Genomic DNA, 18,524 nt, shown 5'->3' with positions numbered 1-18,524 from the left:
CGAGCAACGAAGGCCCCTTCATTGGACGACCATGAGTTGCCGGTAACTGAATCTGAGTAGGTTGTACCATCATGGTCGCCGAACGCCGGAGCAAAGCATTGTGAGCGGATGCTTGTCCATGGGACATGCGAAGCACACACCATCGACAGTTAGGATGAGAGAAGGTTGTCCCGCAGTAGCAATTCAACTATGCTTGATGACCGCCATCTGTTAATAAATAAAAGTTTCATCTACTTGTCGGAAGGCTACACCTGGAACACACAGAAGTCCAACACTCCAATGAAGGGGCCTTCATTGCTCGGCAAGATAGGCGTTCCAGGCATGCCATTACGGAGCTCCAGGAGTGCCATCCAACATACTGAGTTACCGACATCCGTACGCCAGTAATGTAGCAGCCAGCTAGCCAGCCCATGCATCCGAGCTGACATGTACAACTGTGACTGGAATTGCTTGGTGACCAGAAACAAACTGGATTTCAACAGTGCTTACTTGCTGAGGTAGAATGATGTCCTCAAATCACTTTGGTTTCCCAAGCCTTTCTAACCCCCAACTTAAAATCTGCTGATTCCAGACCCGTTTTCATTGTAACAGTATTAGGCAGAGTTCCACAGTATGAGCTGGGGTTTGACATCAGAGTTGTCCTTCTCATCCATTTGTCGGACGGCTACATTCCCCCGGAACACTCCAACGTGGTCGTGTCAGTAATGTAGCTTCCAGCCCCTGCTGCCGAGCTATGAATAACTTTGACTGGAATTGGTGACCAGAAACAAACTGGATTTCAGCACGAGACCATCCTATCAGGCAGAGTGGGTTACCAACCAAGACCTCGAGCCCCACCTGAGTTTGTAATCAGGGCTACTGTCTGAGAGGTGAACTTGGTTCCATGGATAATAACGAGCTCCAGCTGACCGGGGCTATCACACTGTCACCTCTGCCCACAGTTCTAAACATGGATCGGCACGTGAAACCGGGCAGTATGTGTTTTAATAAGGAGAGGCTATTTGAGACGCTGATCATAATGGGACATTACATGCTTTAGAAGTGGCTCAATCACCCTTCACCCAAAAATGTGTTTACCCCTGTTGGGGGGGTGGGGGTATACAGCGCCACCAATTATTGATTCACCGGGTTGCTTTTTGGCTATTACTACTGTATTCCATATCGATCTCCAAAAAAAAAGACAACAATCTTTGGCTGCCAGGAGCAATGTTTATTCAAGTCCATGTTCTAAGCCAATGGCGACTCCACCACGACTGTAATGATCTGTCCCTCAAACACCTCAATGTCTAATTTAATTAGTCGGGAAAGTGTCGATTTTATTTACAATTTGGGATTTAACCATGATTCTGCTAAAATGACAATGCAGGGTTTGGCGGTATGCAAAATGTTCAAGATTTCGATCAGTTTGTTTCTGATGAAACGACAATTGATGATCAGAACACCAGAGTTTGAGGGAAGTGGTTGTTTGAAATTTGTAAAGCTCTTCCAAAAACAGAGAACAAGCACAAAAATAACAGAACAATAAAACGAACACAATAAAATAACAGTGAGCACTTCTGCACTGCACGACTGCATAGCAAAATTCATGGAATGGTTTGTATCAGCAGTCAAGGTTAATGGGGTCAAATTATGTGTTTTGGTTCTTAAGTTGCAAATATGTGGTGTACAAATTGTGAATCTCCAATGTATGGTTCAGAAATTATAAGTTTTTGAACAATTGGGTTTCAACGTCCAGTTTGAACCAGAACCCAAGGTCCAAAGGAATCACAAAATGTTCTTGAAACCTTTTAGAATTGTGGGAATCCAGTGTGTGGTTCAGAAGGTTTTACATTTTTTCTAAAATTAAATAAATATGTTTGCCTGAGCAACAATACATTGTAGAAGCTATGCATGTCGTCATACAGCTCTAAACTACATTGTAGAAGCTATGCATGTCGTCATACAGCTCTACACCTTTACGAACTGTAACCTACACGTGCAGTGTACATACGCGCTCCAGTTTCATCCAGATTTACAGTCCAAAATGGTCTTTACAACATTTTGAGTAAAAGGTTATTACATGTGAGAAATGTGCAATGGTAAACATGATGACGTATATATGCGAAATGGCTCGTATACAAGTCAATATGAAAGGTGAACTCAATACTTTGATATACATATTAATGTAATCCTATAAATAAATGTTAATTTTGTACAATACGATTCTTACTTGCAAATTCCATGAAAATTTCTTTTCAAAAAGCGATCCTCAAAAATGTCCCATGTAAATACAAAATCAGAAAATCCGCGGTTAACTGCATATTATGTCATATTAAAGGCAGTGGACACTATTGGTAATTACTCAAAATATTTATTATTATTATTATACACCTTACTTGGTGACGAGAAATGGGGAGAGGTTGAAAGTATAAAACATTGTGAGAAACGGCTCCCTTTGAAGTGACATAGTTATTTGAGAAAGAAGTAAGTTTTCAACGAATTTGATTTTGAGACCTCAGATTGAGAATTTTGAGGTCTCGAAATCAACCATCTAAAAGCACACAACTTCGTGTGACAAAGGATGTCTTTTTTTCTTTCATTATTATCTCGCGACCTCGACGACCAATTGAGATCAAATTTTCACAAGTTTGATATTTTATGCAAATGTTGAGATACACCAGGTGAGAAGGCTGGTCTTTGACCATAACCAATAGTGTCCACTGTCTTTAAACAGTTGGGAAGTAACATATTCAGTGGTAATAAAGTGTATTTGAACTATTGAATCCCGTCCCCTAGTCCCTCTCTGGTTTCTTTGCCGGTTCAATAATACAAATCTTGTTTGTTTGTAAAACACAACATTTATTAGACAAATCATAACATATTTTTTACAAACATTCAATATTAGCAACAACTGTAGGAAGCTGTTATTTGATGTTACGGCTAAAAAGTAGCCAATCACTCAGGAATGTTGCCAACGCCCCTACTGCGAGTGATGCACAGTAGCTTGACCTGATTGACAACACGCAATTTTATATGAGCAGGTTTTTCGATTAGCACATATTCAAAAAGTTTTACGCGGAACCAAAAACTAGCGGACTTGTTTCATTAAGCAAATAACAGCTGCCTACTAAGTTTTTATTTCTACAAAGACGACAAATACACACCTGAAAACAAAAAGGAAATACAGCAACAGTGATCGACTTAAGAAGGCAGTTAACTAATGACTAAAGCAGGTCTGTGGCCTTTTTGTTTTACTGACACGCGCGCTCTTTATAGATATGAAACCATTGGAAACATTTAAACTTTCTCCAGGATTATAAAGGCATCAGTAAATTGATCTGAAATGATTGTTCATCTTAAAATAAATCTGCACCATTCTCTCCAGTTTTAAAACACTCCCAACACCCAACTGGCAACTTATACAAATTGTGATGTTAATATAGCCTGTTTTGCAATTTGGTAGACCGTATTTTTTTTTTTCAGGAGGCATTTCCTTTTTTCAGTTTGAGATTACGAAAAATCAAAATATCTAAGGGTCAAGTCAACTGCATTATGGATGACGGAACAGGCTGCAACAGTTGACAAATGTTTACCTAGACTGATATGCAGAGGACAAAAACTTGTCACTTACCTCCAAGAACCAGGAATAGAAATGGACCCATTATGTCCTCTCCACTGACGACAACTCTCTGTAGCACCAGAGACGGTCAGAGTTCCTGAATCCTTTTGAAACAAAGTAGCAATTTTACCAACAGATGCAGACAGCGAATCTAAAACTGAGGCGAGATTTTGATCAGTGTTAATCGACAGCTTCCTTCCCTGCACTGAGTGATTTAAGCTACGCACAGCAGTTAAGTACTCACTATACACTTTGCGTGTTACATGTTCATGTACACATTTCCGAAAAAAAGAAGAAAAAAATAGTGCTTTTTGCACAGACAATAGGCGCATGCGCAGAGCACAACGGCGTTGGTTGCGGGTCCACGTGGGAAGCTTTTGTTTCCTAGATGCTCGTGGTGCTATGAAAGATACTATGATACTATTTGGCACATAAGTCCCTTTTGGGCGGGATTTGCTTTAAGTGGTGTATACAACAAAAAATTGCACCTGAATTGCAAAAGACATTATTCAATGCTCTGTAGTGCTAGGGCACTATTAATTGGCAAAAAAGTCCCTTTTGGGCGGAAATGATTTGCACTTGAATTGCAAAAGACTTCCCAACGAGTTGCATACAAAACTTTGACGCAGGCAATGGTGCGTATGTACGCGCGGCCGATCTAGTTCTTTTAATTCTATATCTTTGGTGTAGAACAAGTTTTGGTTCGCCATGGACGCGGTAAAAATTTCACGTTTGAAAGGTTACGCGCGAAAATGAACACGGGAGATAGGCATTTGACGCGCTAAATGTCACGTGCTGGCGGCAAAAAGTCACGTGCTGACGGCAACGCACAGAAAATGTACATGGGAGATAGGCTATGGCGGCCCCGATGCCAGAACCCGCGTATGTACGCGCGGCCTATTTAAACGTAGTTGTCCTATTCTATGTTTACAGCATGGCCATGCCACGCGCTACCTACGACCGTTGCATGTGTATGTAACGTACTGCGACTGTTCCATGAACAGCCGGGATTGTGTATACGGGGTGCATGGCGCCTGTATTAAGCAGCGCTAGAGAACACTTGCACACTGACAAACGACTCGTCACGTCTATGCTTTAATGGTTGTTGAGCTTGATATCTTCATTTTTATAAGTATCTAAATGTTATTTAAGTTGTACATGACAATTTTTGTATAATAGGCACTGCATGGACACTATTGCTAATTACTCAAAATAATTGTTAGCATAAAAACTTACTTGACAAGCAACGGAGATCGAGAGTTGATGATAGTATATTAAAACATTTTGAGAAACGGCTCCCTCTGAAGTAACGTATAGTTTTCGAGAAAGAAGTTGTCCACTACAATAGTTGAATTTGATTTCGAGACCTCACAATAATTAGAATTTGAGGTCTCGAAATCAACCATCTAAACGCACACAACTTCCCGTGACAAGGGTGTTTTTTCTTCCATTATTATCTCGCAACTTCGATGATTATTTGAGTTAAAATTTTCACAGGTTTGTCATGCATGATGTTGAGCTACACCAAAAGAGAAGACTGATATTTGACAATTATTACCAAGGGTTTCCAGTGTTGTTTAACAATAATTCAAACATTATGATTGAGTTGGGAACAAAAACTGCACCCAAATGTATCTACCAATAGCTGATGGGTGCCATGAAGCGAGACTCACCAGTCTATTGAATGCCAACACAGGGTATATGTAGTCTACTCCTCGGTACTAAATCATTGTCCGAATACCTTTAGGTACGGATATTTGTCGCTGAAAAGATGTCTAGTTTTTAAGATTCGAACAGTAACTAAACCGAATCGTGGTTTAAGTTGCAAATCATATCATTGGACACAACGAACATGTATTACAATACATGTACATTCATATAATGTTTTTTTAACAAGCAAACATGTTCGTAGAATTTGACTGCGGAATGAAGGCAAGATGAACGGTACTTCACCGTCAATATATTGACCTAGGCTCGAGGCAACTATAATGGCGTGATTCTTGAGCCTGAGTATGACGTCAGATGTTCAAGCTATATGGCAGTCTTGGCTTTATAATTCAAGGGCCGAAATGGTTATGTTTGATAACAACGTAATGATTGGTTGGTGATGTTGGTTTGACTAGCTCCGATCCCCCACGCGGTACTAGTGCCAGTTAAAGACCATGGACACTATTGGTAATTGTCAAAGACTAGTCATCTCACTTGGGGTATCTCAACAATCATATGCATAAGTAACAAACCTGTGAAAATTGTCGTCCTAATTTTCTAGACTCTTGCAGTAAATTGCAAGAAACGTGGTTTAAATTCATTTCAAAATATACATAGGCTTGATATTTTAACGTAGAGTTATCGTACTTTTCATGAATGATGCCGTTGGATAACAAATTAATTCTGGTCCAGAAGTGTGAATCATTAGGAACAGTCAATAAGCGATTTAATCAATTACACAGGTAATTTATCCAGCCTTTGCACGACTATTTACCAAGTCCTAAAACTTCGACGTAGATTGACTTTTAATAGCAGCTAAAACTAAAACTTGACTGTTAACTGTTCATGAGTTTTTTGCAAATAAATGAACGTTACAGAATTGGTGGAGATCACAGATTCACACAAAACTTACACGGTATCATGATGATGACAGTAGAAAACGTTCCTTTAGAATATTTCTGTCTGAAATTTCATATTTGATGAGAAATAGATGAGCGTTTTGTTCATTTTTTTTGTTTTGGCGTCGATGCAATGCAAAGTTTGTAATCGGTTTTTCACTTTTCTCCCGTGACCCAGATGGCCGATCGAACTCGAACTTCTACAGGTTTGTCAGTTTATGTATACGGTGGATTACATAAAGTGCTTACACTGCCTGCATTTTGTTTGCTTGCTAAACCAATTATGTAATAGTTCTTTAATCATTTAAAGAATATTAGCAACATTAATCAGCAGTAACACCTCTTTTCATCAAACGCTAAAACATGTCACCCGAGAGGTGTCATACATCTAAGAATAAAAATGAGTATTTCTTAAGCAGGTTTAATAACTGCCAAGGCTGTCTGTTGCCACTTTTAATTAAGAGATGAAAATAGCACGCTGAAGGACTGTGAATCTTTACAAGATGGTGTTTCTTATCTAAACATTTTACTTCCGACGCACGGTAGAGCCAAGCTCTAAACTGATCATAACATTTGACAAAGCTATGTGTGTTAAAGGCACTATTGGTAATTACTCAAAATGATTATTAGCATAAAATCTTACTTGGTGACGAGTATTGGGGAGTTGTTGATAATATACAACATTGTGAGAAACAACTTTCTCTGAAGTGACATCATTTTCGAGAAAGAAGTAATTTTCCACGAATTTGTTTTGCGAGACCTCAGATTTAGAATTGAGGTCTCGAAATCAAGCATCTGAAAGCTTACTACTTCGTGTGACAATGGTGTTTTTTTCTGTCATTATTATCTCGCAACTTCGACAACCGATCGAGCTAAAGTTTGCATAGGTTTGTTATTTTGTGCATATTGTTGAGATCATGTGAGAAGAGTGGTCTTTGACAATTTCCAATGGTGTCCTGTGTCTTTAAAGACAGCAAGCCTTCATCGCTGATATCTAAACTTGAACCCCTCGCATAATGTCAACAAATATTGATTGCTTCGAGTATAGCTGGCATGGTACTGTTTGGTCTTATTTTGCACGTTGGCTTCTATTAACAAATTTTAAAACAAATTTGTTTGACATGTACATCACTAAAGTACGGTTTCATAAAATAATACCTAGGCAGTTTTGCTATTCCTGTTTGTGGGGCTGTTTTAAACCGGTTGTTTTTTAAACCGTTTGTGCGGGTTAACCCAAAACCTCGTTCACAGTGTGGGGAGTGTAGGATCTCGCCGCGCCATTTTAGCCCATGGATACGAGGATGCAATGCGCGCACAAATACATTATTCGAAAACGGTTCCATAAATTGCACCACACGTTCTATGGAACGCCAAAGAGGCATTTAATCATCGAGGATGGTCTGTTGCAACCGGCTTTTTAAAAGGCCATGTCGCACAGGTCTCGATAAAGAGAACGAAAACGAGAACGATAAAAATGCACACCCTCGATTGGCTGAGTGAGCGTGGGCGTATTCTGCGTGGAGCAATTCAACCAATACAACGCGCGGTTTATTTTGTTTGCGTCAAGATCGTTATCGTTGTCGTTACCGCTGCAGCGTGAAGGCCGAGTTATAAACCGGCTGTAACTCGGCCTTAATACCGGCATTTTCGTGGCTGTGTGATAAAGGCCCGAGCCGTAGGTAATTTTTGTTTGTTTTTGTATCATTCACAATTAGAAAATGGGAATGCGGAGAGCAATGGAAAGCTGTTGATAGTACAATACATTGTGATAAACGACTGACTCCGAAGTAAAGTAGTTTTCGAGAAAGAAGTAACTTTCCACTAAAATAGTCGAATTTGTTTTCGAGACCTCAGAATTAGGTTTTGAGGTGTCGAAATCAACCATTTGAAAGCACACAACTTCGTGTGACAGTGTTTTTTCTTCCATTATTATCTCGCAACTTCGACGACCAATTGAGTTCAAATTTTCACAGGTTTGTTATTTTTTACATACGTTACACCAAGTGAGAAGACTGGTCTTTGACAAAGACCAAAGGTGTCCAGTGGCTTTAAGAGTCACGTGACACACTCATTAATCACATATTTGTATACATGATATTCTTAATTAATGTTTTGATCTGTATGTTTATTGTTACACAGTTTTTATTGTTTTTTGTCTGTAATGTTTGAATCATGTCCAGTTTTAATTTCCCCAGTGTGGGATAATAAAGTTCTTATCTTATCCTAATATGTTGAGGTATTACAAGCTAGGTAGTCTCGCTATACAGTATATCGTACTAGGCATACGAATTGGAGTCACCTTGGCATTTACGAAACTTAATAATGCAAAAGTTCTCTGTTGTAAACTGTGTTTGAGAGTCACGTTCGAGATCTTGCCTTGGTAGTCAATTAAAACCCAGAGGCGTGATACGACTTGTTACTTCTACACGTAGGCCTACTCCACCAGCAAATTTGTCGTCAGTGACCGGATAAAATTTAAAAATAATTGAGTCTACTCCTTTTCTTTTAAGGTTTACTCCATAACAACTAAACACGCTCAGTAATGGACACTGTTTTTGACTCCCGCTCATCATAAAACGATATATAAAATTCAGTTGTCACGACTCTAGACTAATACTCCTTTGTCAGTTGGAAACCTTGACCGAGAGTTGTTGTTTGTATACTCTCTTTACCAGTTCTGATGATTTGACTCAATTCTTGGCCAAACTTTGATGGTTTGCATAAAACATAATAAATACATGAGAATATTATTTGCCTCGTCTTTGAGTACATTCCAATACTCCTTCCATAAATTTCACTACTGGGTAAACTCTTTGAAAGTGCACTAATCCACTGGGGAAACACCATGGGCAGATTTTAAGATACCCAAATAAATGAACAAAACTCTGCAAGTTGTGAAAAACTGACCGTCAATTGGAGTGCCTGCGTTAACTATCACACCATGACGCAACTTGTCAGGGTCGGGGGTCATCTCCAGGGAAACCATGTCTGCACGTACTACTAGTTGCGATAATGTAACCCTCCTCCCAACGGCCGCCAGGCCGGAGGGTTACGAGATTATTTTGATCGTCAATTAATTACAATCTGGTTCAACACGTATAATTTCGACAGCTATTCACCAGATTTTGCCCCATTTTTACCACTTTTAAAAGTCATGAAACTTAATCCTCAAGCAATGTCTAATGAACACTCACAAGTCAAAACACCTTTGAAAAAATATTTTTGAAGAAAAGGACAAAAACTTCACAGATCCCGGAGCGATTTCCCAGGTTTATATATTTTGAACTTGTCGCATCGCTTTGCAAACGCTTTATTTAGGCACAACGCCTGCATTGGCAATAACTGACATAAAAACTCCTGGATCTACGGCCGACAGGACTGACATTACGAGTCCGTACCGAACATCGACGATACCGTCCGAATGTTAACGAAAACACGTTCGGAACATTTCGGATAACTTCGAAAGAGGAGGAATTCCTTCTTTTTGGTCACGTGATTTTGGGTGATACCGGACCCTAGATTCGACAGAGCCTAGTCGGAGATTTTGGGGTCTGGGAACCAGACTAAGTTGTCCTATAGACCTTTCTTTTGCAACGTCACAGCCCGAGTTTTTGCCAACCCAGATTGGAAAACTATGGAAAGACGTAAGTGCAAATTGAGAAAAGATCGCTATTTTTGGTAACAATGTAACAAAACTTGTTGATTTTGTTAAAAACAAAACAAATAATTGTGAGAGGTATTTTTTTTAATTGAAAGTTTGCAGAAAATGCTGAATTTGGTTAAAACATCTGTTTTTACGATTGGGTATTTAACTAACATTCGGCCGACCATGCCAACCAAGGCGGTTTGTTTATCAACAAAAGAAAGGTCTATTCTATGTTTACAGCATGGCCATGCCACGCGCTACCTACGACCGTTACATGTGTATGTAACGTACTGCGACTGTTCCATGAACAGCCGGGATTGTGTATACGGGGTGCATGGCGCCTGTATTAAGCAGCGCTAGAGAACACTTGCACACTGACAAACGACTCGTCACGTCTATGCTTTAATGGTTGTTGAGCTTGATATCTTCATTTTTATAAGTATCTAAATGTTATTTAAGTTGTACATGACAATTTTGGTATAACAGGCACTGCATGGACACTATTGCTAATTACTCAAAATAATTGTTAGCATAAAAACTTACTTGACAAGCAACGGAGATCGAGAGTTGATGATAGTATATTAAAACATTTTGAGAAACGGCTCCCTCTGAAGTAACGTTTAGTTTTCGAGAAAGAAGTTTTCCACTACAATAGTTGAATTTGATTTCGAGACCTCACAATATTTAGAATTTGAGGTCTCGAAATCAACCATCTAAACGCACACAACTTCCCGTGACAAGGGTGTTTTTTCTTCCATTATTATCTCGCAACTTCGATGATTATTTGAGTTAAAATTTTCACAGGTTTGTCATGCATGATGTTGAGCTACACCAAAAGAGAAGACTGATATTTGACAATTATTACCAAGGGTTTCCAGTGTTGTTTAACAATAATTCAAACATTATGATTGAGTTGGGAACAAAAACTGCACCCAAATGTATCTACCAATAGCTGATGGGTGCCATGAAGCGAGACTCACCAGTCTATTGAATGCCAACACAGGGTATATGTAGTCTACTCCTTGGTACTAGATCATTGTCCGAATACCTTTAGGTACGGATATTTGTCGCTGAAAAGATGTCTAGTTTTTAAGATTCGAACAGTAACTAAACCGAATCGTGGTTTAAGTTGCAAATCATATCATTGGACACAACGAACATGTATTACAATACATGTACATTCATATAATGTTTTTTTAACAAACAAACATGTTCGTAGAATTTGACTGCGGAATGAAGGCAAGATGAACGGCACATCACCGTCAATATATTGACCTAGGCTCGAGGCAACTATAATGGCGTGATTCTTGAGCCTGAGTATGACGTCGGATGTTCAAGCTATATGGCAGTCTGTTGCCACTTTTAATTAACCCTCTAGTCCCTGCACCGCCCGAGTTTGCCGAAATAATTTTGTTTTTCTTTTCAAGATTCTTGCAGTAACTTTACTGAAATCGTAGTTCAAATTTTTTAAAGATAGCCAAGGCTTATTATTTATAGTTAAACGCACAATTTTTGACCCTTTCGGTAATATTTGTACAAGTCCTCATTGGGGAACAATAAAAACCCCCAACGTTAATATTTATGGCGATTATTTTTGTATAATGATAAAATGGATACAATAGCTTTTCAAGGCTTTTATCTGGCTCAATGCTGATTATTTGCGAAGGCATAAGTTTTCGAAAATATCACCATGAATGATAAATACAGTTTCCTTTGTGTTTATTAATAAGCGTTTTGTTGGGTAAGTGCTAAATTATTTCATCATCAATAGCTTCGTCAAGTCAACTGTGAAGAGAAAAATGAATAATGATATAAAAACAACTAGATGGATTCACCAATGCGTAGGCATACTATTGACTACCTATAGTTTTATTTTGATGTTTCTAATTTTCTACAAACAAAAGCTATAGCGAGGTTTCCTCCTACCACATAATACAGTGTATCGCTTAAGGTGGCTGGGCGGTCCAGTGGCTAAATGGTTAAGAGATGAAAATAGCACGCTGAAGGACTGTGAATCTTTACAAGATGGTGTTTCTTATCTAAACATTTTACTTCCGACGCACGGTAGAGCCAAGCTCTAAACTGATCATAACATTTGACAAAGCTATGTGTGTTAAAGGCACTATTGGTAAATACTCAAAATGATTATTAGCATAAAATCTTACTTGGTGACGAGTATTGGGGAGTTGTTGATAATATACAACATTGTGAGAAACAACTCCCTCTGAAGTGACATCATTTTCGAGAAAGAAGTAATTTTCCACGAATTATTTTGTTTTCGAAACCTCAGATTTAGAATTGAGGTCTCGAAATCAAGCATCTGAAAGCATACTACTTCGTGTGACAATGGTGTTTTTTTTCTGTCATTATTACCTCGCAACTTCGACGACCGATCGAGCTAAAATTTGCTTAGGTTCGTTATTTTGTGCATATTGTTGAGATCATGTGAGAAGAGTGGTCTTTGACAATTTCCAATGACGTCCTGTGTCTTTAAAGACAGCAAGCCTTCATCGCTGATATCTAAACTTGAACCCCTCGCATAATGTCAACAAATGTCGAGTAAACATTATAGCTGGCATGGTACTGTTTGGTCTTATTTCGCACGTTGGCTTCTATTAACATATTTTAAAACAAATTTGTTTGACATGTATATCACTAAATAAGTACGTATTCATAAAATAATACCCAGGCAGTTTTGCTATTCCTATTTGTGGGGCTGTTTTAAACCGGTTGTTTTTTAAACCGTTTGTGCGGGTTAACCCAAAACCTCGTTCACATTGTGGGGAGTGATGGATCTCGCCGCGCCATTTTAGCCCATGGATACGAGGATGCAATGCGCGCACAAATACATTATTCGAAAACGGTTTCATAAATTGCACCACACGTTCTTTGGAATGCCAAAGAGACATTTAATCATCGGTGATGGTCTGTTGCAACCGGCCTTTTAAAAGGCCAGGTCACACAGGTCTCGATAACGAGAACGAAAACGAGAACGATAAAAATGCACGCCCTCGATTGGCTGAATGAGCGTGGACGTATTCTGCGTGGAGCAATTCAACCAATACAACGCGCGGTGTTTTTTTTTTGCGTCGTGATCGTTATCGTTGTCGTTACCGCTGCAGCGTGAAGGCCGAGTTATAAACCGGCTGTAACTCGGCCTTAATACCGGCATTTTCGTGGCTGTGTGATAAAGGCCCGAGCCGAAGGTAATTTTTTGTTTGTTTTTGTATCATTCACAATTAGAAAATGGGAATGCGGAGAGCAATGGAGAGCTGTTGATAGTATAATACATTGTGAGAAACGACTCCCTCCGAAGTAACGTAGTTTTCGAGAAAGAAGTAACTTTCCACTAAAATAATCGAATTTGTTTTCGAGACCTCAGAATTAGGTTTTGAGGTGTCAAAATCAACCATTGAAAGCACACAACTTCATGTGACAGTGTGTTTTTTCTTCCATTGTCATCTCGCTACTTCGACGACCAATTGAGTTCAATTGAGGATTGTTATTTTGTGCATACGTTACACCAAGTGAGAAGACTGGTCTTTGACAATTACCAAAGGTGTCCAGTGTATTTAAGAGTCACGTGACACACTCAATAATCACATATTTGTATACATGATATTCTTAATTAATGTTTTGATCTGTATGTTTATTGTTACACAGTTTTTATTGTGTTTTGTCTGTAATGTTTGAATTATGGCCAGTTTTAATGTCCCCAGTGTGGGATAATAAAGTTCTTATCTTATCCTAATATGTTGAGGTATTACAAGCTTGGTAGTCTCGCTGTTCAGTATATCGTACTAGGCATACGAATTGGAGTCACCTTGGCATTTACGAAACTTAATAATGCAACAGTTCTCTGTTGTAAACTGTGTTTGAGAGTCACGTTCGAGATCTTGCCTTGGTAGTCAATTAAAACCCAGAGGCGTGATACGACTTGTTACATTCTACACGTAGGCCTACTCCACCAGCAAATTTGTCGTCAGTGACCGGATAAAATTTAAAAATAATTGAGTCTACTCTTTTTCTTTTAAGGTTTAATCCATAACAACTAAACACGCTCAGTAATGGACACTGTTTTTGACTCCCGCTCATCATAAAACGATATACAAAATTCAGTTGTAACGACTCTAGACTCATACTCCTTTGTCAGTTGGAAACCTTGACCGAGAGTTGTTTTTTGTATACTCTCTTTACCAGTTCTGATGATTTGACCCAAATCTTGGCCAACGTTGTGCGAAGGTGTTTATCTTTTACCATCATTCGCCTTCACTTCCCAACCTGAGTTGATGGCTTGGACAGCAACATCAATATCTTTGCCTTTGAATTTCAAAATTGCCTTCCAAATTGAGACGTTCAAGCAGACAGCACAATCCTTTCAATTAATTATTTGAAAGCAACTGGAAGGTTTGTGTACGTTTTATCAACTGGTTTTACCGACAGTTCCTGCTTTAGTAGAAAAATAAAAATAAAAAAAATGATTATGAAAGCAGACCAGTTGTAGTGCCACCACCAAAATAATGTTTGTAATGCTGATCCGTGAGTCGAGTTAAAGGCCAAATGTTGCTTGACCCAATAAACTCAGGTTGTCCTACACAAATACCGGTACTACTCATCATGCATACCTTACTAGCATGCATAGAAAATCACACATGCAAACGTTGATGGCTTGCATAAAGCATAATAAATACGTGAGAATATGATTTGCCTCGTCTTTGAGTACATTCCAATACTCCTTGCATAAATTTCACTACTGGGTAAACTCTTTGAAAGTGCGCTAATCCACTGGGGAAACACCATGGGCAGATTTTAAGATACCCAAATGAATGAACAAAACTCTGCAAGTTGTGAAAAACTGACCGTCAATCGGAGTGCCTGCGTTAAATATCACACCTTTGGTGTGTCAAACTCAAGAAATTTTCACACCGCAAAAGTGTGGAAAATAGAATGAATCTATAACAGGTGTAAAACTTATTATGGTTAAATAGTGTGCCGCACTTCAATTAGAAAATGGAAATGCGGAGAGCACCACTTAAAGGCCCTGAACACTATTGGTAATTACTCCAAATAATTGCTAGCATAAAAAAACTCACTTGGTAACAAGCAATGGAGAGCTGTTGATTGTACAACACATTGTCAGAAACGACTCCCTCCGAAGTAAGTTTTCGAGAAAGAAGTAACTTTCCACTAAAATATTCGAATTTGATTTCGAGACCTCAGAATTAGGTTTTGAGGTGTCGAAATCAACCATTTGAAAGCACACAACTTTGTGTGACAGTGTGTTTTTTCTTCCATTATTATCTCGCAACTTCGACGACCAATTGAGTTCAAATTTTCACAGGTTTGTTATTTTTTACATACGTTACACCAAGTGAGAAGACTGGTCTTTGACAATTACCAAAAGTGTCCAGTGTCTTTAAGAGTCACGTGACACACTCAATAATCACATATTTGTATACATGATATTCTTAATTAATGTTTTGATCTGTATGTTTATTGTTATACATGTTTTATTGTTTTTTTTCTGTGCTGTTTGAATCATGGCCAGTTTTATAGTTTCCCCAGTGTGGGATAATAAAGTTCTTATCTTATCCTAATATGTTGAGGTATTACAAGCTTGGTAGTCTCGCTATACAGTATATCGTATTATAACACCCCTTGCAAGTATTCTGCCTGCTCATTGTTTTAGAGCGCGTCACATGACATGTCTTAGTTTTGCCAGACGACGGCCGTGTGATAGAGCGTCGGTTTGCCATGCGCTAGTCCGACAGACTAGCACATGGCGTGCAGTACCAAGACGTCCTGTGCGTGTACGAGAGTTATTATACAAATATTGACTGCTTCGAGTGCTATGGTTAAAACTATGACTCCCGAGGTGATCCACGGAGCGTTCTATTTTCCCGAGGCGAAGCCGAGGGAAAATAGAACGCTCCGGGGATCACCGAGGGAGTCATAGTTTTTAACCATTGCACGAGTAAAAGCAGTCAATATTTGTTTTATAACACCCCAAACATTTCTAAAACCTGTATTATTATTATTAAGTTACAGACCTGAATGCTACATTCCACGGACGACGCGAACACAGATTGCAAACACTTTTACCTACTGTGTTGCATGTAGTGTCGGACAATCCGAAATGGTTACAGACTATTAATTTATCATCCTCGTACACGCAACGGACGTCTGGGTACTGCACGCCGTGTGCTAGTCTGTCGGACTAGCGCACGGCGCCATGTGCTAGTCTTCGGACTAGCGCATGGCAAACCGACGCTCTATCACACGGCCGTCGTCTAGCAAAACTAAGACATGTCATGTGACGCGCTCTAAACCAATGAGCAGGCACAATACCTGCAAGGGGTGTTATAAAAATTAATAGTCTGTAACCACTTCGGATTGCACGACACTACATGCAACACAGTTTGTAAAAGTGTATGCAATCTGTATTCGCGTCGTCCGTGGATTGTAGCATTCAGGTCTGTAACTTAATAATAAAAGTACAGTATTTAGAAATGTTTGGGTGTTATAAAACAAATATTGACTGCTTTTACTCGTGCAATGGTTAAAAACTAGGACTCCCTCGGTGATCCCCGTAGCGTTCTATTTTCCCGTAGAGTCATAGTTTTAACCATAGCACTCGAAGCAGTCAATATTTGTATACTAGGCATACGAATTGGAGTCACCTTGGCATTTACGAAACTTAATAATAAATAATAATAATAAACAACATTTATAAGGCGCATTATGAATAAAAAAATTCCTCTATGCGCCTAACAATAACAACTAAAAGGCTAAACAGAAACAAGACCAATAATGCAACAGTTCTCTGTTGTAAATTGTGTTTGAGAGTCACGTTCGAGATCTTGCCGATGGTAGTCAATTAACTCCCACAGGCGTTATACAACATGTACCTTCTACATGTAGGCCTACTCACACACGCCGATAGTTAACGTTTCGCCAGTGACTGGATAAAATTTTCAATTAATTGTTTCCCCCGCCCGTTTACCTTGGAAGATGTATTCACTAACAATGAAGCAAGCCCCGTATACGAAACTTACACTGTTAAAGGCACAGGACACTATTGGTAATTACTCAAAATTGTTAGCATACAATCGTATTATTTGGGTAATTAATGAGCAATAGAGAGCTGACGATTGTATACAACATTGTGAGAAACGGCTCCCTATGAATGAAAAACATAGTTTTTGAGAAAATGTTGTATTCACGAATATTAAACGGCTTCAATGCACCTAAAAGTACATTTTTGTTGAAAACTTCGCAACTTCGATGACCAATTCAGCCCCAAGTTTCACAGGCGTGTTATATACTGGTCTTTGCCATTTTACCGAACGTTTCCAGTGTCTTTAACACAATAATTGAATTAACTATTTGGTCACAACCGCCTCGCGACACCAGCTCGTTTGTAGTTGTATATAATTTGATTATAATTTGATCGTAGTTAAACTGTAGATGCACAACCCAGTTTTGTCATATCAACTGAAGTCAGTGTTTGGATGAGCACAATATTCTGCTGTGGTGGTGGCTCGTGAGTGTAAGGTTAACTCAGCGGATCCAAAACTATTACACTTTCGACGCCTTCGACAAGCCTGCTCTAGAAAGGTAACTATTAGTTACGTGTTTTGTTTTTTGTTTTTTCGGTTTTTTTTTTATTTTTTTTTAGAGTCGTTACCAATCGTAAAGCATAACGGACTAGGCTAAACCAGATTTTAAAAAGGGCGCCAGTTAAGGACGTAAACGAATGTAAATGAATGGTGTGAATTACACTCAAACTCTGAACCGGACTCTACCAACAGAATACCTGGATTGTACCGTGTCTCAAAAAAAAAAAAAATTAGAAACACTTTTGAAATGGCTGCCGAATAAAAAAATTGTGATTATGGGTTCAATTATTTACATATGTATGAATAGCTTATGGATTCAACTGTTATATGACACCAAAAAGTCCGAAAATAGTTCATGCTTGGGTGACTCATTGAAGAATAAGTAGCCGACATCCAGGAGTGAACTATGTATAAGCTACAAAGGCACTTTAATACCACTCACAAATTGAAAGGCTTATTACTGCGCAACCTAATTTTCATACCCTTCACGAAAGCGGACATTGCTTACCCAAACATCAATTATTTTCGGCATTGTTGGTGTCATATGGAAGTCGAATCCATAAGCTATTCATACAACTAAACATTTCCCCCAAGAATTATATTTTTTTTACTCGGCAGCCATTTCAAAAGTGTATAGTTTTCAGACACAAGTATGGTAACCTGACTACATCTGTATGGAACTACAGCATCTGAATATTTTTGCATGTAAAGTACTGTCGTCTCCCAGGTTGTATGTACTGTTTTAGATGTGATTTTTTAGCGACAGAGATTCAAAATAGCATTGGTATCCATCATTTTCGGAATCAGCACCCAACATTTGTTTAATTGGGTATAGCCTACGATACCAACTTGCACTTAACAAATGCCGCTCTTTTCTTTTCAAATTTGGTCTGAACTATATACAGACAATCAAAGTACAATATTGGGTGCGTTCTATTAGCTTCCCTGGGTCGACCATGATCTGCCACCGGTATCTGCCACCTGTACGTTCGAATAGCTTTAACGTCATACCAGGGGCTCACCCAGGTAGGCCCCCTGTGCCTTGCTTGTGGAAC

At 38.9% G+C, this 18,524-nt stretch overlaps 2 protein-coding genes across 2 annotated transcripts in view; one reads left to right on the top strand and one right to left on the bottom strand.

Annotated features, from left to right (window-relative positions):
* The window catches only part of LOC139942983 (uncharacterized), a 68,198-nt gene extending 64,534 nt beyond the window's left edge, over positions 1–3,664 (bottom strand). Inside the window, exon 1 of the mRNA XM_071939798.1 lies at positions 3,611–3,664. Within this exon, the coding sequence (XP_071795899.1) occupies positions 3,611–3,641 (31 nt within the window). The 5' untranslated portion in view covers positions 3,642–3,664. The remainder of the gene's footprint in view (positions 1–3,610) is intronic.
* LOC139942985 (uncharacterized) overlaps positions 1–17,658 on the top strand; it is a 29,149-nt gene extending 11,491 nt beyond the window's left edge. The window contains exon 3 of the mRNA XM_071939800.1: positions 17,307–17,658. Within this exon, the coding sequence (XP_071795901.1) occupies positions 17,307–17,317 (11 nt within the window). The 3' untranslated portion in view covers positions 17,318–17,658. The remainder of the gene's footprint in view (positions 1–17,306) is intronic.
* The last annotated feature ends 866 nt before the right edge of the window (positions 17,659–18,524 follow it).

This window comes from Asterias amurensis, chromosome 10 (genome assembly GCF_032118995.1).
Source record: "Asterias amurensis chromosome 10, ASM3211899v1".
Taxonomy (NCBI): domain Eukaryota; kingdom Metazoa; phylum Echinodermata; class Asteroidea; order Forcipulatida; family Asteriidae; genus Asterias; species Asterias amurensis.
This window is presented reverse-complemented; position numbering and strand designations above follow the sequence as displayed.